This window comes from Suricata suricatta, chromosome 10, assembly GCF_006229205.1.
Source record: "Suricata suricatta isolate VVHF042 chromosome 10, meerkat_22Aug2017_6uvM2_HiC, whole genome shotgun sequence".
Classification (NCBI taxonomy): Eukaryota; Metazoa; Chordata; class Mammalia; order Carnivora; family Herpestidae; genus Suricata; species Suricata suricatta.
In genome coordinates, this window is record NC_043709.1 from 95,272,492 (window position 1) to 95,297,161 (window position 24,670).

At 37.9% G+C, this 24,670-nt stretch overlaps 1 protein-coding gene across 1 annotated transcript; it reads right to left on the reverse strand.

Annotated features, from left to right (window-relative positions):
• Positions 1 to 945: 945 nt before the first annotated feature.
• KLRF2 (killer cell lectin like receptor F2) lies at positions 946 to 23,046 on the reverse strand. The gene is given in 6 exon segments (XM_029955550.1): positions 946 to 1,184; positions 1,905 to 2,020; positions 2,278 to 2,426; positions 5,839 to 5,892; positions 10,030 to 10,128; positions 22,845 to 23,046. Coding segments are annotated over 6 exon segments (738 nt in total). The 3' UTR covers positions 946 to 1,066.
• Between the last annotated feature and the right edge of the window lie 1,624 nt (positions 23,047 to 24,670).

A 24,670-nucleotide genomic window follows, 5' to 3' on the forward strand; every position in this document is an offset into this window, starting at 1 on the left:
CTGTGCCTCCCCTGCTCACACTGTGTCTCTCTCTTCTCAAAAATAAACAAACATTAAAAATTTTATTTTTAAAAATAAATTTATTCAGTTGAATTTTGTTTTTTAATAGTATAGAAAAGAAATAAATCAGCATTCCACTAAAAAAAGATAGGCACTATTAACATCCATATGCATTTACTCCAAATCTTTTTTTTTAAATGTACAGATGTCGGCACCAAGCTGGTTTAAGATACTGGGTAGCATTTCTGTCAGCTGCTTTGTCTCAGCATGGCCTGTGATGGTGAAAGTGTTCACCACCAGGGATGCCTGAACTTTAGGGTTGTTAAAGTGGATCACTGTTCCTTGGTTTGTGAACGTATTCACTTCTTCAATACCAGATATATTGTTTACCCCTAACTTCTTTAAGGAGAACTGAAGTTTTTTATCATCTGCTGTAGCTGTTCTATGAACCACCTTCTTCTTTCAGCGAGCAGTTCCTTTTCCCACCAATGCGCACTTGTGCTTGCAGTTTGGTGAGTTTCTCCTGGTTCATGATAGTTTCTTTCATCTTGTTGGAGTGGAAAAGGAACCGCACTGGGGACTAGGGCTGGCGCTCAGGGGGTCTCTGGTGGACCAGCTGAGATTAGGTGCACACACGCGGGGAGTCTGACTAGTTTAAGAAGGCTGGCTAAAGCTCTGCCCAAACAATCTGTGGATGGAAAGGCACCACCTGCTACAGGAGAGGATGATGATGATGAAGTTCCAGATCTTGTGGAGAATTTTGATGAAGCTTCCAAGAATGAAGCAAACTGAATTGAGTCAACTTCTGAAGAAGATAAAACTTGAAGAAGTTACTGGGAGCTGCTATTTTATATTATGACTGCTTTTTAAAAATTGTTCATGTATCTGATAAAATCTAGATCTCTAATATTTTTAAGCCCAAGCCCCTTGGACACTGTAGCTCTTTTCAGTGTTTGCTTATACACAATTCATTCTTTGCAGCTAATTAAGCTGAAGAAGCCTGGGAATAAAGTTTGAAACAATATTAATAAAGTCCTTTGCCTAGTAAAAAAAATGTTTTTGTTGTTCAGACAGCATCTCTTTGGCAAATGCCATTAAATTTGGAGTCATAGTCTTCAGCATACACTTGATTTCCTGTTATGACAGCACAGCTTGTGTGATCCATTGGTCCAATCATGAGAAAACTAGGAGAGAAAGCATAGACATTAGAGAGTTTCTCTTAAAATAATGGTTATTTTTCTTGAAGTTTCCTCCAGCCCAACTTATATAGGCAGCCAAAATGGAGTGTTTGAGAATGGACCCTTCTTTTGTTGTCAATGGTTGAATTTGGACTCTCTTGATTTGCTTGGGAGTCTGTGTCTCCCTCTCTCTGCCCCTTCCTTGCTTGTGCTCTGTGTATGTCACTCTCTCAAAAATAAATAAACTTTTAGAAAAATTTAGAAAATACTTTTTTAGAAGTGCCCAAGTGGGTCAGTCAACTGAGCCTCCAACTACTGATTTTGACCTAAGTCACAATCTCAGGGTTCATGGGATTGAGTCCTGAGTCAGGCTCTGCACTGAGCTCAGAGCCTGCTTGGGATTATTTCTCTCCCTGTCTCTCTGTCCCTCCCACCCTCAAAATAAATAAGTAAACATTTTTTAAAAATACTTTGAAAGATACTCTCCTATAGGGGAGTCTCTGTGGCTAGGTTGGTAGAGTGTCGAACTCTTGATCCCAGGTTCATGGGATGGAGCCCTATATTGGGGTCATTGCTGAGTGGAGCCTGCTTAAGATTCTTTCCCTATGTCCTTTCCCTCCATGCTCACACATGCTTTCTCAAAAACAAAACCAAAAACACAAAAAAACCTTTCTATATATAAAACACACCACTGCCACCATTCTTCCCCTTCAAATAATGAGTTACTTGTTTTGTTTGACAAAAAGGTGTTTATTTATCCACATCCATTGTTTTCTTGGGGATGCAATATATAGTCCAATCCAACCAGGATTTCCAGGGTTTAAACTCTTCTGTATGAACTCCTATCGAGGAAATGGTGTATTCATTTATAAATGCATTTTAAAAATTTCAGTGTTCTCTATAGAATAAGGCACTGTGCCAGACATTGATGGAATGATAAATAATCATTCATTTCATAAATAATCTTTAAAATAAACAATAATAATCAAATTATGGCTACCTAATGTTCAAAAGCAACAGTTCTAAACCATCCACACTTCTTATAACTGCACCTAGCAATTCTTCCTTGGGCATTTAGATCTTGTTTTTGATTTCTCACCAGCTCTTTCAAAGTCTGTATCACTGGTAAATGTGCCTAGAGGTTTGCACAATCCTGTTGACTCTCATTCCAAGTTTTAGAAGAAACTGAAAACCTGTAGCATTTCCCTTGGTCAAGCAGCCAGTCTTCAGAGCACACATAGTTATTTCCTGAAGGAGAACATAGGGGAAAAAATTAGACTTTACAGTGAATAAAGTGTGAATAGTATCATGTGTGATTAAAAGGCACCTCGACTAACAGAACATCAATGAGATTCATTCATTACTCTGTATACTTCCAGAATGGGGGCAGGATATTGGGTGAGGGTTTGGGGAGAAAAAAGCATGTGAATTCTGAGCCCCATAATTAAAGGAAAAAATATGTAACATTTTTTTATTATTTATAACTAACAGAAGTAAGAGCCTGTTGTTTAAATCTACTATCTGGTCTACTTCATTTTTCTTGAGGTTGTCTGTACAACCTGAATTTCATTTCTATGAGATTACTTACCATTCACATTACTTACATTATTGCATCGGATAGTTTGATCCTCCTGTGATTTGCATTGACATGGTCTCCTAGCCTTGAATAGCCTTCCCTTCTTTCTTCTTCATCCAAATTATACTTACATTTTATGGTTCAATTGCATTTCCACCTCAAAAACAAAGCCTTTAACCAGTCATAATTTCTGCTGCCTATGTCCTAGTCATTTGTGAACATCTCCTTGTCTTTTACCTTCCTGTAAGGTTGTTGAGGTGACTGTCATATTCATCTTTGAATTTCCTAAACCCTTCTTTAAAAATGTTTTAAAGTTTATTTATTTTTGAGAGAGAGGTAGACAGAGCATGAGCAAGGGAGAGGCCAGAGAGAGGGAGACACAGAATCAGAATCAGGCTCTAGGCTCTGAGCGGTCAGCACAGAGCCTGACAGTGGGCTTGAACTCAGCAAACATCAAGATCATGACCTGAGTTGAAATCAGACACCTACCCAACAGAACCACCCTTATATAACCCTTTTTGATTTAACGGTTGATTTCATTATTGATTGTTGATGATTGAACTAAATATCCATAAGTTAAAGCATGTCATATTTTTCACTGCTAATACTTTAGTCTGTCATAGATAAGCCTAAATCTTTGTAAAAAATTGTTGTAGGAAATTGAATTTATATGTCCAACTAAAATGGGAAATAAAAGTAACATTAGAAATATGACTTAAAGAAGACTATCAAGGAATAATTTTTTATATATAAAACTTTATATATATTCTTAACTCATTAACACATTTTGTACCAGGGCAAGTATTGTCAATCCTAAATAATTATAGTTTTGCCAAAATATTTGAAGATTCCGAATAACTGGAGTCTCACTCAGTTCTACCAGTACAGAGTTGTGTGTTAAAAAGTATAAAATGACTTTAACTATCCCTCCCAATTTATGATTTGAAAGGGGCTATTTATCCATTATTATTATTGAGAAAGAGTCATTAGGACTAAGTAATTACATTACATGGCTATTGATAAAGTGGTCAAAAGTACAGTTGTAGAACTACAAACCACTTAAAAATGCTCCAAAAAATGATCAGTTTAAGTGTTGAAATATCAAAAACAAAACAAAACAAAACAAAACAATTTAAGAGTTGCCATGGGAAAGCAACTGAGCGGCCACTTTGCTGTGGAGAGCTGTGAGCACTGACAACCCCCACTTGCAGACCTGGGATGACCCGAGCCATTTGAAAAGCACCAGCAGCCATTTTATTGCAGGTCAGATAACAGATCCAGGCGCCACCAGGACTGCCGACCCCCACTCTCAATCTGGACTGTCTCAAACTGGAATGCCTCACCATGGAATTCCAGCATCCCCCTCCCCACTGAAGCGAACAGCCAATTGAATCCTGCCACCGTCCAAAGATGCCCCTACTTGGTTATCAGCCCACCTGAGCTCAAACCCGGAACTCCTGCATCCATAAAACACCTTGCTCTCCCATACCAGGTGCGACTTCCCTGACTTCCCGCTCCAGAGTCACGGAACCTCGCCCGGGAATTGCAGACTCCAATAAAGGCCTTCTTGGCTCCATAACGTGTTCTCTTTGTCCTCCCATGTCTGCCTCCATCTATTAAACCTTACATGGGCCTGTTTATTTATTTATTTATTTATTTATTTATTTATTTATTTAGAGAGAGAGTGGGGTGGCACGAAGGACAGAGAGAAAGGGAGAGACAATCTCAAACAGGCTCAGCACTGAGCCCAAGATGGGGCTTAATCTCACAACCTTGAGATCATGACTTGAGTGGAAATCAAGAGTTGGGTGCTTAACCAACTGGGCCACCCAGGCACTGCAACCGGTGGATCTGATTTAATCATGTACAAGATATTAAGAAGGGGACTGGGCCTTTTCTAAAGAGAAAGGTAATTTCTATTTTCTTTGAAGAATTATGCTGTCATGTCTTAAGAGGATATGCAAGAGTGACAATGCAAGGAAACACAGGGGCCGTTTTGGAGACTAGAGCAGCCCTGGATGATAGCCAGCAAGAGAGCCATGACGTCAATCCTACAAGTAACTGAATTGTATGAACACCCACATGCATTTGCAAGAGGAACCTCAGCTCCAGAACGATGTGTGATCTTGTCAGCCCCTATATCTCACTGTATCTTGTGAGACTGAACAGAAGACTGAGTTGAGCTGTGCCCAGACTCCCCTGGAAAGGGTGAGGTAATAAGTAACTTTTGCCTTAAACTGTTCAGTGTGTGGTAATTTGTTACACATCCAGAGAAAACTAGCACAGGATGTGCCATGATATCTTTTTTGTGTTTTGCAAAAGGAGCTCTTTACTGTAAAAATCACATCTGGATATATTTAGATATTAAGTGACATGGTATCTGATCATTGCTTCAATGGAATCCAGTTTGGAGAAGCGATGACAGGTGGAGATATAAAGTATATTGATTATGTACTGATAAACTTTGATGCTCTTTGAAAGCGACATGGAACTTTATTGTAACAAGTCTCTACCTTTCACTTTTATTTTCATAAAAAATAATAATAAAAATCTTATGAAATAGATTTTGTTATCTAATGTGCAAAACAGCTGGCAAGCAGGAGCCCCAGGGAAGGAATGATGTTGCTGCTAGTGTGCAAAAGCAGTCTGGAGGCCAATTCCCTCTTCCTTTGGGGAATCTATTTTTTTCTTTTAAGGCCATCAGTGGATTGGATAAGGCCCAAGCACATTGTGGAAGTTAATCTGCTTTGCCCCAAATCTACTGATTGATATGCTAATCTCCTCTAAAAAGTCATTTCATGGAAACACCCACCCAAGTATTTGATCAGATATCTGGGTGCCAGTGTGTGGCCAGCCGAGCTGACACTTAACCGTCACAGTGGGTTTAACCTACACTAAATATTCTGTGATGTAAGTGTCATATCCCCACTTGAAAATTTAGAAAACTCATGGTTCATTTGCCTAAATTCATGTGACCAGTTGGAATCTCTTCATTCAAACATAGAGCAGCACATTACAGACAAAAACAAAACAAAAACAAAAAAAACAAAAAACAAAACAAAACAAAACAAAACCACATATTACATGCTAGATGGCTGAGGCTGATATTTACTTTCTGGGAGAAATCCATTTTCTTCTCTGTACTCAGTGCAAAGAAAAAATACAATGAGAAACATTTGAAAATGAATAGCCATCTAGGTATGAATAAGAATAAAAACAGAACGCTAGCACAAAACAAAGACATGCAAATAAAAATTCATTCTCTCTTCTACTCTGTCTCCATTCCTCTCTTTCCTCAGAATTAGCCATTGTCAACCATATCTATTTTTACTCTTAGATGCTAATCACAATTCTAAATAGTGTGTGCATTCTTAAACTCTTTTGTAAATTTTTTTTCTAATGAATTTAAAAAAATTTTTTTTATGTTTTTATTTTTGAGAGACAGAGAGAGACAGCACAAGCAAGGGAGGGTCAGAGAGAGAGGGAGACACAGAATCTGAAGATGGCACCAGGCTCTGAGCTAGCTGTCAGCACAGAGCCTGACACAGGGCTTAAACCCACGAACTGTGAGACTTGAGCCAAAGTCAGGTGCTTAACCAACTGAGCCACCCAGGTGCCTCGCCCAGTTAATTTTTTAACTAATGCTCTTTCTTCTTGGTCCAGACCATCCTCCCCCCAACCTCCTTTTTTCTATATCAAGTCCCTTCAGCATCTTGTAGCATCATTCACAGATTATTTTCATATAGACTGAAATCATTGCTTTCCAGGAACATGGAACATCTGATAACCTGAAATGGCTTTTTATTACATTCTTGGGCTAGCTTCAGTCTATCTAAAATCAGCACACACGCACATACACACACTCTTTACTTGTTCTAAATGTGTGCATGGAAAAATTATAGTGCTTGATTACTCTTTTTTAAAAGTTAAGTTAAAATCAAATTAGCTCATAACTTTGGAATCATTACTACAATAGTGTCTTTTTATGTACATTTAAAAGTCCTGGTGCCAATTTGTTTAGGAGAAAATGTATTTTAAAAAATTTTTAACATTTATTTTTTTTTGAGAAAGAGACACAGAGCATGAGCAGGAGAGGGGCAGAGAAAGAGGGAGACACAGAATCCAAGGCAGGCTCTAGGCTCTGAGTTGTCAGCACAGAGCCCAACACGGGGCTTGAACTCATGAGTAGTGAGTCCATGACCTGAGCCTAAGTTGGACGTCCAATGGACTGAGCCACCCAGGGGCCCTAAAAGTAATTCTTTATATAAAACTTCAGAGTCATGTCTTTGCCCGTGGTGTCCTAAAATATGATGAGGATTGATCTATCTATCTATCTATCTATCTATCTATCTATCTATCTAATCATCTATCATTTCTATACATCCATCTATCATCTATCTATACCTATTTGCATATCCTATTCTGAATTTGGTAGCTGTGCATAAACTGGAAAGTCGTGGTTTAGGGTTTTCTTTTTTCTCCTGAAAAATTTTATAGGTTTTTTTTTTTTTATTATTTTACATCTACTTTTTCCTCCTATTTTCTTCTTCTGGGAATTTGTTAGACATCTTTTCTGGGTGGACAACATTTTGTGTTTTTGTCTCAGACTACTTAAGGTGTTTCTATTTATTGATTTTTCTTCTTGGTACTTTTCTCTACACTCTAGGATATATTGTTAGCTATCGTGAATTTTAAGATAGAACAGATGCAATAGCCAAGCTATGTGGAAACCAATATACTACTCCCCTCTCCCATTCCAGAACCAAAATAAGGGGACACAGGTTTATTAGACCAACCACCACTCTACAAGTGAGGAGTTCTAACTTGTTCTGATATTATATCTCATTGTTTCTTTCTTTATCTTTTTAACTTTATTTATTTTTAGAGAGAGAAAGAGACAGACAGACACACAGAGAGAGAGAGAGAGAGAGAGAGAGAGCATGCCAGTGGAAAAGCACAGAGAGGGAGGGTGAGAGAGAGAGTCCCAAGCAGGCTCCACAGAGCCAGCACAGAGACTGATGTGGGGCTCAAACTCACAAATTGTGAGATCATGACCTGAGCCAAAACCAAGAGTTGAATACTTAAGTGACTGAGCTACCCAGGTGCCCTTGTGTCTCATTGTTTTAAAAGGATTTGTTTTTGGTTTTGTTTTTGTTTTATTTTGGCATGATATAGTAGCAAATCGTATTGTGTGAATGAAGTAAGAGGTTGTCAAGACAACAGTGTGAAAGAGCTTTCCCTAGAAAGTCTTCTAGCTAACTTTTTTTTAAGACTTCTCTTTATACTCTGTACTCTCCTTTCTGAAAGAAGAGTCCTGCCTGGGTTTTGCATCTACACTGACCTTTGTGCTGTGCTTTCTCTACACACTGTGATCCTCTCTGTTGATTAATCCAATAGCATAATCCTCTCTACTTCTCGTTTCCTTTCCAATTTTCTACCTTTCCATTCTTTGTGCTTGTATTAACTTTTTCTACTTTGATATCTTTTACTGTTCTAATCCAGAATCTTGGGAGAGGGCAGGTGTATGAACGTATAGTCAATACATTGTTCTGAACTGGAGGCCATGGAAAATATTTTTAAACTAGTCAGATTGTAAGCACAAGAGATGCCTGGGTGGCTCAGTTGGTTAAGTGTTGAACTCTGGCTCACTTCACAATCTCACAGTTCATAAGTTTGAGCCCCAGGTCAGGCTCTGTGCTGACAGCTTAGAGCCTGGAGCCTGCTTCAGATTCTGTGTCTTCCTCTCGCTTTCTGCCCCTCCCCCACTCCTGCTCTGTCTCTGTCTCTCTCCTTCTCTCAAAAATAAATAAACATTTAAATTTTTTTAAAGCTTAAGTACAAATTTAATATCACTAAAATAATATTACTGGGGAAAAATATTGTCCTTAATAATATTTCATCAAAGTGTTAAATTCTATTCATTTCTTCTCAATACCATCTTTCTTTAAAGCAATGATTATTGCATCAATTAAATTATCACTTATATATTTCAGAAAAGATAACTAAGTCACATACTTAGTGTCCAACAAAAAACCATTTGATCTTGAATTTTAAGAGCTTTAAAAAAACGCTGTAATAATTATTACAGTATGTACAACTTCCTAGAATTGTTGGTTAACAGACAATAATACTAACATAGACTTATGAAAACTAACATTAATAATCTAATATTGACTGTTAAATAGGTGGAGAATCTCATATTATTATACTGTTTCAATATAAAAGTTGAACATATTTGAAGGATATGATTGGTTGGCAGTTTCCCAGCCAAAATGTTGTGCAAAGCACAGAAAAATTACATTAAGTAGGATATTTATTTGGTCTTAGAAATATCTAATATTTCTCTCTGTTGTGTCGGAAAAAAACCACAAAATCTAGTTTAGTTGCACAATATAAAAATGGACTCTATTCTTTGGTCTCCCTCAGAGAAATTGCCTTGGGGCTCACCCATATTTAGACGTCTCATTTCAAAGGCCACCAGAGTTTATGTTTCCATTTCAGTATTACATATAAAACAGAACCCAATTTTGAGCCCTACATTTTTAAGAATGACTGTTTCAAAGAAAAACAGAAAATTTGTAGAAATCCATGTATTGGTCTAGTTGTTTCAAAAAGAACAACTGTAGATTATGTGCATTATATATCACTTCAGGAGAAAGGAAAAATAACCACACCAGAGGCACATTTAAAGTGGTTTTCAAACAGGTCTTTTGTCTTTTTTAACCATCACATTAGTATGACAATTCATTATCTCTGAAAATAATACCAATGAACACATACTGCTTTTGTAAAACTACACCACTGATTTTTTTTATAAAATAAGTTAACTTTTTAGTAAATGAAGATGTCAAATAAATGTTAATTTTGTATTTGACTTTCTTAATTTTTAAATTTAGAATAATTTTGAATAAGACATATATGGTTGGTCAGTTTAATTTACCAATTTGGGGCTACAATATGATGTTGACTGTGATATTAGGAAGAATTAAAAATCAGGGCACCCTGAGTGGCTCAGTTGGTTAAGCATCCCATTCTGATTTTGGGTTAGGTCATAATCTCATGGTTCATGAGACTGAGCCCCATGTTAGCGTCCTCATTGATAGTGGAGAGCCTGCTTGGGATCCTCTCTCCCTCTCCATTTGCCCCTCCCTGGCTTGCACTCGCAGGCTCTCTTTCTCTCAAAATAAGTAAATAAACTTAAAAAAGAAAAAAAGAAAAATTAAAACTCAACATTCATGTTCTAAAAGTGTAAAAGTAAAAAAACTCCATACTCACCCCAAAAGTTCAAGCAAATCAGTGTGATCATGAAAATAAGGATCCCAATACAGCCACATACCAGCATAAGACAGTAATACCTTGGATACAGGGAAAAATCTGAAATAGCAAGGGTTTTTTGGGTGAATTTTAGAGTTCTTTTGCTTATTCACTTTATAAACATTTTCTTGTTTATTTTTCCTACAAAACCACTATGTTCATTTTAGGTATGGCACTAAAATTTAGGATTAATTGAAAATTTGAAATGGAAAATTGTCAGAAACAAATAGATGCTACTGTTATTTAATGTGGTGGATTGTGTGGTCATTGTCTTGCTTTATTAATTATTTGGTGATGTTTTTGATGACTTAAAAATGATTTATTAAATTACACACAATTACACATAAATACACAATGTATAGGTAATGTAGAGTGTGAATATATATGTATTTATATTCTCTATATAGAATGCTATATATAATATTATATATATTATATCAATATATTATATATAGTATGATTAGTCCTATATAGAATGATTCTAAATATAATATATAATGTTATGAATGGAATTTTTATTAATTTTATTCTTGGATTGTTCACTGTCAAATGTATACATGTTATATGTATTATTTATTTTTTACCACAGCATGATTTTTGTCTATTTCTGTCCTATTTTATTTTTCTAAGTTTATTTTTATGTATAATTTATTTTAATGATGCACTGTTAGAAATAAAAGAAGGTAAAAAGAATTACTGAAGTTCTATTATGTGCCAATCACTGTACTTGTAATATTCATGCTATTTCACTTTTATATATGCTATGTAGTATTTTCCTGGCTTGACTTTTCAAATAGGAATTGGTATCAACCTAACCATCATAGATCTCTGATTAATGGTACTTGTATAGAAATTATGCCATGCTACGCCATTGGATCAGAGTTGGGAGAAGTGGTCTCTTTACATAGGAGATAACAAGGAGCATTCAAAGACATCAAGCAGGGATATTTGTTATTATTGTCTCTTAATTTTATCTATCTTTCTCCACATATAAGCCCTTTTGAATAAGTTGAATATATGCACTCTTTCCACAAACAAAATGAACAGATATCCATTTACATGCAGATATAGGAACAATATCTCAAACTGGCCATTCTAGCCAATTTGTCATCCTAGTTGCCAAAGAGAAAGTAAAGGAAGCTGATACTCAAATAATTATTCCCAGTTTTATCAGCTTAAAAATAAACTATCTCTTAATTCCATAATTTTGGTTATACATCTCACAAAAAAATTGTCCTCTAAGTCATAATAAAAAGCGCTAGTTCTCACTCATGGGTAAAACATGGATGTTTTACTTTCTTTTTTTATGGACTTAATGCATCTGATTATATGTATGTATTATATTACAGAATGTTCTGTACAGTAAAACTTCTGAAATTCACTAACCAGTGCATGCATTACAGAATAAATCCAAAATAAGTTTATTTTTTCCTTGCCTATGGATATTCTTCTACTTAAGCAAAAGTAAAAAGACCTCTACTGAGCTGAAAATACTCAAAACACAGTTTTATGAGAGATACCAATCCCAGGCCTACAGATCGACAGTTTACTTTTTCCATATTTGCTGGAAAGGGAAACTTTATTTTTAGTTTTTTTTTTTTTATTTTTTTTAACATTTATTTATTTTTGAAAGACAGTGTGAGCAGGAGAGGGGCAGAGAGAGGAAGACACAGAATCCAATGCAGGCTCCAAGCTCTTAGCTGTCAGCCCAGAGCCCGACAAGGGGCTCGAACTCAAGGACCCTAAGATCATGATCTGAGCCAAAGTCAGCGGCTTAGCCAACTGAGACACCCAGGTGTCCTCTAGAAAGGGAAATTTAAAACTTGTTCCCAAATATTACAGCTATAAATTAAAACTTGATTTTTTTATATAAGCCAAAATATTAAGGAATCACTCTAAACCTGTTATTGCTCCTGCAAGAGCACTGTTGTGTCACTTATATCTGCTCTATGATGGGAAACTTTTCTTTTTGTTTTTAGTACCAGGATTAATCACATGTCTTAAGCATAGGTGTGACTATGATGCAAGTTGGGATAGTTAGCAAGGTTTCTGTTACTTATCAAAACAAAGAGGCTTAGAAACAAATTCATGACAAGCATCAACATGCTTCTGTTACCTAATTTTTACTTAATTGCAGGTCTAATTTGTACTTATAATTTAAATGAATGTTTATTTCATATTTTATGTACCTAAACTCAGATTTCATATGTTTTTACTCACTTTATTACAAGGTGGTTTAGAAATTTAAAAAAATACCGAATAACTTAGTTTAACACTCACATAAGCAATCACAGGATAGGTTTGCTTTATTATAAGTAAAAATTAAGAGATTTAAAAGGACAAAAAGATTTTTCCCATGGTGCCCTCTTAGTCTTTGGGTTTTAGGGTCCAATTCAGTCAATGTGACTCCAATGGTCTTGTTTGTTACTACATCAAAGTAAGTTACTGGTGAAAAACAAAGTGTTTGCTTCCTGATATTGAAACCATGAAAAAGACCCTAAACCTTTAGATGAGGAGACAAGTATCATGTTTGTTTTGTCTTTTTTTTTTTTTAACGTTTACTTATTTTTGAGAGACAGAGCACAAGTGGGGGAGGGGGAGAGAGAGAAGGAGACACAGAATCCAAAGCAGGCTGCAGGCTCTAAACTGTCAGCACAGAGCCTGATGTGGGGCTCGAACCCATGAACTGCAAGATCATAACCAGAGCTGAAGTCAGACGCTTAACCAACTGATCCACCCAGGCACCCCGAAAAGTATCATATACTTGAAAAAAAATTTTTTTCATTTGCAAGATGGAAACAAATAGTACATAAAGATATTCGACAGGAGTCCAGAGAGCAGAGCTATGGTTGTGACCAGCAATTTCAAATGCCTGGCTCATGCCGTCTCTGCTTAGATCATGGCTATTTCAACATATTTGTTATACGAATTCATTTTAGACAGACTGAACTTAGACATCAGTATGTTGTTTATTAAACATATCTGTAGAACCTGTGACAGATCTGAAAACAAGCAAGCACAAAAACGAACCTTGACCTGCGGGGGACCAGCCCACGCACCAGAGTCTAAGGGTCCCTGAGTAGGGGGTTGGTGTCGGCGAAATATCTATAAGAAAGAACACAGACAACATGAATGGTGGAAGAGACCACACTTTACTGTGAAACTTGGTGTCTTATATACCACCGGTGATTACATCATTTTTAATGATTACATTGTTTGTTACTTCCAGAAAAAAATTATTATTTCCATGGTAGCGAAAACAGAAAATCAAAACAGAAATGAGGCACAATACAGAAGATCAAAAAAACATAATTCATAACTCAAAATACATCAGCAGGGGTTTGTTTTATGTACATAGTGATATTATTAACCGAAGCTTATGACAAGGCTATTTTTTTTAAAGGTTTAAACAATAGTCTGTGAGTAAGGTGCCCCTAACTAGGGAGGAAGTTTCAATCAGAAAATCTGCCCATTTACTGAAACCGCAATTACCATATGGCATGAATAATAGGAGAACTAACTCCAGTCTCTGATCCACTTAGGTCAAGCAGTCAAGTGCACACAATTTCAAGCAGGAGAAGCAGGGTCCCAAAGGCTACACAGCACTGCACCCCACTCTCCCAGGACCTTTGTTCTTTTGTCCTGATCCTCAAATGGGGGGAGGGCCAACCGTTATCCAGGGTAGCGCCTTCCTAGACAAGGCTAGGGACTTTGCGATTACATACGTTCCCCCCCCCCCCACCCCCCGGAGGCTTTGCCGTCACAGCGGAATCACCTCTGCAGGCTTTTTGGCTTGGAGGGGCCCCAACATTGACCCAAATACAGCAACCCTAAGTAGAGAGGGTTAGTTTTATTTGGCCCTTCTCTCATTTCCAATGGACTATTCTGCCAATCTTATGGATCTTTTGTGAGGATTAAAAAATACAATACGTATACATAAAAATGCTTTTTATGCCGTAGAACATAATAGTACCACCCCATTATTACACTGGGATCTTTACCTTGCCAGTATGGCATATATCTTCCTATAGATATCATTTCAAATAATAGCTTCCAAAAATCTTATATTTTGTAAGACATATAATTTATGTAAAAATACTATTTTTGACCTTTTACTTTAAAGCTACACTTTTTTTCTTATGCTATAACATGGGGGGCTTATACATCATTCTATTAGCAATGAGACTCCATGGCTACAAAAACACTGCCATTTTATTTTTCATGCTTACATGAGTCTAAATAACCTATCTTAGACAGCTTCTGACCTATTTTTAAGTCCCAGAACATGGTTAATGTTAATGCTTTAAAATATTCAAGAAAAAACCTTCCTAAGAGAATAATGCAATTTTAAGCTGGAGTCTGAAGGAGGGGAGACAATATTCCTACATTTTGAGCTCTGCCTGGATTTGAAACGATTCTTGTAATCGAGCACCATATAGCCATCTTCATTCTCCACCTCCTAAAATATTTTCATGTGGTAATTCCCAGAAAATAATATAAAGAAAATGGAGAATACTCTTAGCCTTAGATATTTCTCCTAGGCACAACTGAAAGGAAGTCCAAAAATACTCAAACTTTACTCAGGCATGGCTGTTGAAAACCACACAGGATGTGTTGGTAAAATACAAATGGATAGCCACGTTAATTTCTGCCTAAAGTTCTGTATCCTCAAGGTACAGGTGGCTATTTTATTTCATTTTTTGACAGATATTTATTCTGCATTTGCCATGTATCAGCCACTTGTACTGTTGTGCCCAAGTTTGTAAAATCGCCCCAAAACAAGAACCAGAGACTACTAGGGAGATCGAGTCACGCCTGCAAAAACAAAGGGCTTTATTATGGGCTTAAGCTCAGGCCCACAGACTCCACTGACCCGCTGGCCACGTGGAGAGAGAGCCCTGAACAAAGGCAGGGCAGGGCTTTTATGCGTTTGGGAGGGGGAGTTACAGGAAATGATGACAGGTGTACAGTGATCCAATCCCTACCCCCCCCCATCAATACTGGCAGTTGTGGGAGCCAATCACAACAGTTGGAGTACTGACCAATCAGAGTGGGCCCACATGGGGCGTGACTAGGCCCGCCTCTAGAAAAGTCAAAGGTATCGGCCGGCCTCTCCCGATTGGGTGCCACAGGGGTTGTCCCTCTTTAATGTGCGCCCTTTCATCTGGAGAAGCTGGCGCCTTCCCCTTTAAGTACAGGGGAAGGCTGAATCGGACCTGCGTCCTTACAGTCTGCAAGGTATTAGGGACATAAAAGTGAACAAGATAAATATGCTTCCTACCCTCATGTTCTTTATATTCTAGTAAAAGAAAAAGTGGGAAATAAACCAAATAAGTAGTGTCTAGCTAGTTAAGAATACAAATTTTAAATAAAAAAATTGTAATGGTCATTTTGCTATTTGGGAGCACATAATATGCTAATAGAGGCAAGTAGAGTTTAGATAAAAATTCTTGTATGAAGCACAACAGGAAATAATAGATCAATCAGTTTCAAAATACTGGAAACATGAGTTACTATGAATAAAATAACTTCAAAAATGTTTTCCAGAAAAATGCATTGCAAACAGATTTTTTCTTCAGTAAGTGAGGTAGTTAATTTTATGTGTCAATGTCCCTGGACTACAGGGTGGCCAAATATTTAGTTGAACATTCTGAGTGTTTTTGTGAAGACAGTTTTTGATGAGACTCACACTTAGAGCAGCAGATTTAGAAGAAAGTGGATTGCTTTCCATGAGGAAGGTGAAACTCATCCAAGCATTCGAAGTCCTGACTAGAACAAAAAGACTGGCCTCCTCTGAGCAAGATATTCTCCAGCATTCCATTCCTTTGTGTGTTCCTGCTTCATCTGCAACATTGGCTCTTCCTACTTCTACAGCAGATGACAAAAGCAGTTTATATTTTGGAATCCTCTGGTCTTGTCTAAGATCATCTGATCTGCCTATTTACACCCCTTGCTTTCCTCTATACAAGCTTGACAGGTAGTCACTCTTTTCTCTGGGGCTTTATTATAAAGCAAATTTCAGCCTCTTCCAGCATCAGCCCAGACTAGCCTGCTGGTATCATTTTAAATAAAATCAACTCATTTAAATAATCTGTGACCTCCCAGATGCTAATTGCAGTACATATATTTCAGCCCTTAATTTTTTTAATTTGAGAAAGAGAGAGAGAGAGGAGAGAGCTTGAGCATGGGAACAGGAGAGAGAGAGAGAGAGAGAGAGAGAGAGAGAATCTAAAGCAGGCTCCATGCTCGGTGTTGAGCCCAAAGCAGGACTCTATCCATTGACCCTAGGATCATGACCTAAGCCAAAATCAGGAGTTACACTCTCAACCAACTGAGCCACCCAAGTGCCCCTCAGCCCTTATCTTATCAGAAACTCAGAATTATGGAACTTTTGAAAAAGCAATTCCCTTCTTTTTGAAAGTCTTCTCAAATTTGTGATGCTGCATTCTTCTGATATTTCTTTTATCTTCTCTGATAGTGCATTTTTCCAGGCAGATTTATCTTTCTTTCACTGACAATATGATGTTAAATTCCCTACCAATCTAAATAATTTCTTCTCTCCATTCCACTTTCTTCTCAAGAAACTCTTACTCATAACCATTCATAACCATGGCCTAAATTAGTACGCATTTTCAGTTTTCAAACTTCCTTTGAGCCACGTACAATACATCCAACTGATTTCTTAGTATCTCAATGGCTCAAAACAAATATTTCTACAATTGAATGCATGATTTGCTCCCTCAAACTGGTATTCATTCAGTGTTTCCCACAGCACTATATGTCATTGCTATTCAACCTGTCATGAAAAAAAGTTATTGTTACCCCATCCTTCAGCCTTAATCCAAGTAAGCACCAAGTCTCACAGATTTTGCTCCTGAAATATCTCTATCATCCATTTATTTCTCTCCATTTCAATAGCCTTATCATCTTACAAGGTACCCTCACCTTAGGCTTTCAATATTTCAGTCTTGTCCCCTCCAAAACCCAGCATCTGTTCTTTCTTCAGCCAGACAAATCTTTAATAAACTTATTCAGCTCCTTGTGATCTCTTATTAGCTCTTTTATTTTTTTTAAAAATTTTTAATGTTTATTTTTGACAGAGAGAAAGAGAGACAGAGTACAAGTGGGTTAAGGGCTCCGAGAGAGGGAGACACAGAATCAGAAGCAGGCTCCAGGCTCTGAGCTGTCATCACAGAACCCGATGTGGGGCTGGAACCCATGAACTATGAGATAATGACCTGAGCCAAGTCAGATGCTTAACCAACTGAGTCACCCAAATGCCCCTCTTATGAGCTCTTTTGATGAATATAAACTACATAGGATGAACTATAAGCACTGTAGTTTTCAGCAGTATTTTCATTTCCAGACCTCGTTTACTTCTTCCAATGCCAGTTAAGGACCACCATCTATACTATTCATGAGATTCACCTGGTCTCCAAGAGTAGCTGCCCCTGACCAGATCCATGCACAGTCATTTCAAGACATTTAATACTAACCATATTAATTATTGTGTCCATCATTTTCAGATTTTTTTCATCAGACTTTGCATTAAATTCATGAAAGCCTGAAAAATGCAGACAAAACAGTCTTTATTCACTACTATATTTTTACAATGCTGTTTGGTTGTAACATAGTTTGACTTTCACCAGCAATTTTTCCAATTCTTTCTCTCCTATGAAAATTCCACCAAGTTTACATGACTTTTAGCCACTATTCTTTCCAAATGTTATAAAATTAGAAGTATCTGCCTTGAAAAAAGAAGTATTTGCCTTCAGTCCCAAATATCTACCTTTTTTTTTTACTGTATCTTCTTTTCCTTTTCCCTCCAAAACAAGTAACTTTTGACAGTGCTATTAACTACTAGCAACAAAATCAAAAGTTGTCATCTTGAAAAGTTATGCAAATATCCCTTGAGAAACCAGATATCTGTGCTTTGATGACTCATTTAAGGGATGGTGAAACCCAAGAATAAGGCCTTTATTGATTACAAAGATTTCATTGACTATATTTTGCAGGCACATCAACTGTTGTTCAGACAACTTAAATAGTTTTACACACACACACACACACACACACACACACATTCTACATTACAGAACTAAGGTCTAGATCAAAGCCTCACTTATTTCCATTGCCACCACTCTGAGTCAGAACAGATGTTAGTTATCTGAAGACTGTGTCATGCATGGCATGGGCTTTGTCTTCCAATGGCCATTTGATGCGAGTCTAAAACTATCCAGTTCCTTAGTGCTTATCTTCTATGAACACAGCCACAATAACAGAAAAATTAGCTTAAAATTTACAAAATTGTATCTGAGGAAATTTTGGCCAGTGAGCTATAGAATAAATAGATCTTATTTTGAAGATAAGATCTTGTATCTACATTTCTCAATAACTATAATTATAAAATGTTGTGTGTTGTCTTGACTGGGACATGAGGTGCCCAGATATTTGGTTAAACTTTGCTGCTGAGTGTGTCTGTGAGGATGTTTTTGCAAGAGATTAACATTTGAATTGGTAGAATGAGTAAAGCAGATTGACATCCCCCAGTATGGATAAACTGAATCAAATCTGTTCAAGGATTAAATAGTTTAAAAAGTCTGAGGAAGTTAGGAATTTACTTTCTCCATGTTCAGTTGTCTTTGAGCTGTGATATCATTCTTGCCCTCCCCTTGAGCTAGAACTTACATCAATAGCTCTCCTGTGCCTGGGCCTTCAGATTTGGATTGGAGATATACCATCATCTTCCCTAGGTCTTCAACTCACCATCTGCCAATTGTAGGGCTTCTCATCTTCTATAATTGCATGAGCCAATGGAGTTTCTGTGATGGGTTCTTTTACAAAATTAGAATGAGACACTAATGACTCTATTTTCAGTAGTAAAGAGAGTAGAGCACTGATAATCCATGGAGTGATCTGGCAATAGAGATATGCAAAATATCCCCATGGATGCTCTCCATAAATTATTTATAAGAAACCAGGAGCTCAGTGTTCATATATATGATACTTCCATTGATGATATGATACAAACATTTTTAGAAAACTAATATAATGAGATTGGCTGGCTGCTGCTAATGTTGCTAGCCAATGTGGTGAATGGAAAAGATCAGCTCGGGGATTCAGATTCTCAGCTCAAGCTCCATATGAATGACCTGAACGCTTCTACGTGTGTCGTAAAGAACACCCTGATCTTATGGTGCTGCAGAGCTGAAATTACTGAAACTCGAATACAAAATCTACTGGGACTGGATGAGTGACAGCACAAGTTGACCACTCAGACTTGCAGGGTGTCTACTGTTAAAATGAGGGCATTGACTGGGAGAGAATGAGATCCTGTTAGTTGAAATGGGAACACATGGGAAGACTTTGGTAAATCTGTGCATATTGAGCCTCTGAATTCTGATGAGTCCTCCTTGCCAGTTGAAGAAATTTCCCTACCCCCACTGGAGGGGCCTGTATAATACCAATGGAAGTGGTTTCTCTACCCACAATGGTATCAGCCTTACCACTAACAAAGGTATAGACTTTCTCACCTTTGTCTGAGGGGATTAAACTTGCATTGCTAAGGAAGTGGTAATAGCCACTCATGAGGAAGTTGGCATGCAAGACAATATTGGTTCTCCTCAAAACCCACCACCACCATGTTTTTTTGCTGCTATGCCTATAACTAGACTCAAGTCCTAGCAGGCTCCTAAAGGTGAGGACAATGTGACCCATGAGGAGATGCATTACACTCCCAAGGAACTACTTGAATTTTCTAATTCACACAAGCAGAAATCTAGGGAACATATAAGGAAACTAAGGATATGGGATAATGATGGAAGAAACAGTTAGATCAGGCCAAATTCATTGATATGAGCTCATTAAGCAGAGATTATGCATTCAATGCTTCAGCTTGAGGAATTAGAAAAGACTCTAACAGTTTGGTTGGTTGGCTGAAACATGGACCATAAAGTGAGCATAGGAAATGATAGACCTGCCTTGGATTAATGTATAAGGGATGCAAAGGACTAGGGAGATTGGAACGTCAGCTTGCCTTTGCCCTTTTAAGACCTACTCACCTACCCTGGGAAGGTCCAGGAGAAATATCTTTCACCAATCTGTGAAAAATTTCACCAAATGAAATTGATGATGTAGCTCCAGCACTCTTGAAGAGCTTTGGAATCGATCTTTTTTGTAGGCAAGACTTTACAATTTGAAGTGATGTCACTGAATTGAGCAAGTTACATGCAGTAGGAATACTTTGATCCCTGGGTGACAGAACCAACTGGTAGTAATCATGAAAGGCAATGGGTGTGGTTCCTGCAATGGACAGCAGAGTCCCAACAGCACCAATAGTCTGATCTTCACAGATCTATGGTCATATCTAGTTGATTTTGGTGTTCCTAGAAATGAAATATATAAGAAGGTTATTAAATTATTATCTGTTCTATATAAGTAGAAAAGCTCTAAGTCAAGTGAACAAAAGTCCCAACCTCAATCAAAAAAACAGACTCCCAGCCTTCCCATTAAAACCCAGGCTTGAGCCAGTGTGCAGCCCCAAACCCCTTGAATGAAGAGGAGGTCAGGTTCCCTTGAGAAAGAATACCAGTACCCAAAACTTCACCACCCAAAATTGACATAGTTAAATTATTCTCTCAATTTTCTCCAAAGGGACTTATGGTTGCCTTTTGCCAGGGTAACTATAAATTGGGGGACAGTAAAAAGTCTGAACTTGCAGAGAGTAGTGGACCCTGCCTCTAAACTGACACTAATTTCAGAGCCCCCAAAATGTAATCATGGCTCACCAGTCAGAGCAGGAGCTTACAGAGGTCAAGTGATCAATGAAATTTGAGCTCAAGTTCTTCTCACAGTGGGCCCAGTGGATCCTGCTGTGGTTATTTCCCCAGCTCCAGAATGCATTACTGAAATAGATGTACTCAACTGCTGGCAAAATCTGTGCATTGGTTCCCTGATTTGTGTAGTGAGTGTTACTATGGAGTGAAGTGCCAAATGAAAGCCACTACCCCAGCTGCTACCTTGGAAAATAATAAAGGAAAAGGGGTTGCAGAGATTAGTGCCATCACCAAGGACTTAAAAATGTAGGGGTGTTGATTCTTACCACATCCCCATTCAACCAGCCTATTTGGTCTGTGCTGAAGATAGACCGATCTTGGAGAATGACAGTGGTTAACTCTAACCTCAACCCCTGGTGACTCCTGCAGCCGATGCGCCAGATAGGGCTTCATTGCTTGAGCAATTTAACATAACTCCTGGTGCCCGGTATGCAGCTACTAATCTGACAAATGTTCTTTTCTCCATATTTGCCCATAGGCCCATCCGAAGCAGTTTGCTTTCAGCTGACAATGCCAACAATGCATCTTTCCTGGCTTACCTCAGGGTTACATCCTTTATATCATAATTCAATTTGCAGAAATTTTAATCGCCTTTACCTTCCACTGGATACCACATTAGTCCATCACACTGATGACATTATGTTAAATAAACCCAGTGAGCAAGAAATAGCAACTACTCCAGACTCACTAGTAAGACATTTGCATGTCAGAGGGAAGGAAATAAATTTGACTAAAATTCAGGGTAAAATTTCTGGAGTCCCAGTGATGTGGAACACGCTGAGACACGTTTTATAAGGTGAAAGGTAAGTAGTCCCCTTTGGCTTTTCCTATAATCTAGAAAGAAGCACAGCTCCTAGTCAACCTCTTGGGAATTTGGAGGCAACATACTCTTCATTTGGACTGTTACTCTAGCCTACATACTGAGTAGCTTAAAAGCTGTTAGTTTCAAGCAGAGCTGAAAATAAAAGAAAGATTCTGCAACAATCTACTCTCTCACTTGGACCCTATGGTTCAGCAGATTCGCTGGTGCTTGAAGTAGCAGTAGCAAATAGGGATGCTAATGGGAGTGTTTGGCAGGCCCAAACAGGTGACTCACAGCACAAACCCTTAGTATTTTAGACAAAATCCCTATCATCCCTCAGCAAATAACAATTTTCCTTTTGAGAAACAGCGCTTGGTGTACTGGGCCACCAACCCACAAAGTTGGACTTGCACAGCAGCACTCTATCATCAAGTGAAAGTGGTATATACTTGATTGGACCTGGGCAAACCCTGAAAGCACAAATAAGTTACATGAAGAAGCAGCCCAAATGCCCGTGGTCCCCAATTCTGTTATACCGAATTATTTCACCCAGCCTGTACCTATGTCCTTCTGGGGGAATTCCTTAATGTCAGTTGACAGAGCAAAAGAAGACGTGGGCCTGGTTTATAGATGGTTCTTCATGAAATGCAAGAGAGCACTTGAGAGTGGACAGGTGTCAGACCACAGCCTCTTTCTTTACCCTGAAAGACAGTGGTAAAAGGAAATAGCCCAAGAGGGCACAGTGTCAAGCAGTACATCTGGTTACTGGTTTTGTTTGGAAGGAGAAATGACCAGATGTGCAGTTGTATACCAAAACATGGGCTGTGTCCAGTGATTTAGCTGGATAATCAGAGACATAGAAAACTGGTGACAAAGAAGTTTGGGGAAGAGGTGTGAGGATAAATATTTCTAAATGGGCAAAAAATGTGAAGATATTTGAAATGAATCTGAAATGAGTGTTCACCAAATGGTGACCTCAGCAAAGAGGGTTATTAATAATCAAGAATGACCTGTTTGGTGGTTATCAGTCAGCTTCTTTCCTTAGCCACCCCTATCATTCTCCAATGCACTTGTGAGCAAAGTGTCACTGTAGCAAATTTGGAGGCTTAGAACATGAACTTCCACTCACTAAGTCCAACCTGGCCACAACCGCTGGGCATGCCCAATCTGCCGGCAGCAAAGACCAACACTGAATCCCAAAATAATATCACTCCCCATGTGATCAGTTGGCTGATTATATCTGACTGCTTCCCTCATGGAAGAGGCAGCATTTTGTTCCCACTGGAATACACACTCTGGTTTCAGACTTGCTGCATGCAATGACTCTGCCAAAATTACCATCTATAGACCTACAGAATGCCTTATCCACCATCATGATATTGCCCCTAATCAAGGAACTTATTTCAGAACCAAAGAAGGGCAGCAGTCAGCCCATTCTTCTGAAATTCACTGGTTTTACCATGTTCCCCACCATCCTGAAGTAGTTGGCTTGATAGGATGGTGGGGTAACCTTTTGAAAACTTAGTTACCATACTAGTGAGGTGACCATACTTCACATAGTTGGGACAATGTTCTCCAGAAAGCTGTAGATGCTCTGAATCAGGATGCAATATATATAACCAGTAATCATGCGTTCATGAATCATGATGTAGAAATCAGAGTGGCACCACTAACTTTTATACCTAGTAATCCATTAGGAAAATTTTTGTTTCTTGTTCCCATGACATTATGCTCTGCTAGCCTAGAGGTCTTAGTTCAAGAGACAGGAATAATTCCATCGGGAGACACAATGATTTCAGACCTGAAATTTAAGACTACCAGTTGGCCACTTTGGAGTTTTCATGCCTCGGAGTCAGCAGGGAAGGAAGTCACTGAACTGACTACCAAGAGGCAATTGTGCTATTATTCCACAATGGAGGTAAAGAAAGTTATATCTGGAATATAGGAGATCCTTTAGTATTATCATGCCCTATGAGAAAGGTCAAAGAAAAACTGTAACAGCCTGATCCAAGTAGGCTTATTAATGGTCTTGACCCTTCAGGAATGAAGGTTTGAATCATTCCACCAGGGAAAGAATTTATGACCAGCTGAGGTGCCTACTAAATGCAGTGAATACAAAATGGAGAGTAGAAGGAGGTAGTTATAAATACCAGCTATGACCACATGACCATTTACAGAAATGAGGATTGGAATTGTCACAAATACTTTCTTTTTATTTTGTGTAAATACATTTATAGAAAGATAGATGACAGATGATAGATAGATAAATGATAGAAATACAGATTAAAAATATAATTTCTTTCCTCTCTTATTTCCTTATCATGCAACATAAGATGTACTTACTTTATATTATGGTATTTAAGTACCATTAATTACACACCATGATATTTAAGTTATAAAGTATCAATTAGAAGGGTAAACTTTACATAAGCTCTTTACGTCTTTTTCTGAGAAAGTGGTTAGTACATTTTTAGTTGTATACAGGATAGTTATATAACGTTAAAAAGAATTAAGACCATGTGAATATCTTTATTTGGAGATTAAGTAGGGTTTAAGGAGGGGCGTTTCGGTGGTTCAGTCACTTCAGCTTCCAACTCTCTGTTTCTATTTGGTTCCTGATCTCATGGTTGGTAGGTCTGAGCCCTGTGTCGGGCTCTGTGCTGACAACTTTGAGCCTGGAGACTGCTTCAGATTCTTTGTCTCCCTCTCTCTGCTCCTCTTCTGCTCTCACTCTATCTCTCTCTCAAAAATAAAAAACATTAAAAAATGGTTTAAAAAATATAGGATTTAAGGAGATGTGTATGGGTGCCGAGTCAACAAGAAATGGGCTTGTGATAATTACTTTTGTGTCAACCTGACTAGGCCATTCATTACCCAATTAATCAGTTAACATTATTTCTGGGTGCATCTGTGACGGTGTTTCTGGATAAAATTAGCATTTGAGTGGGTGGATAACTGAAGCAGA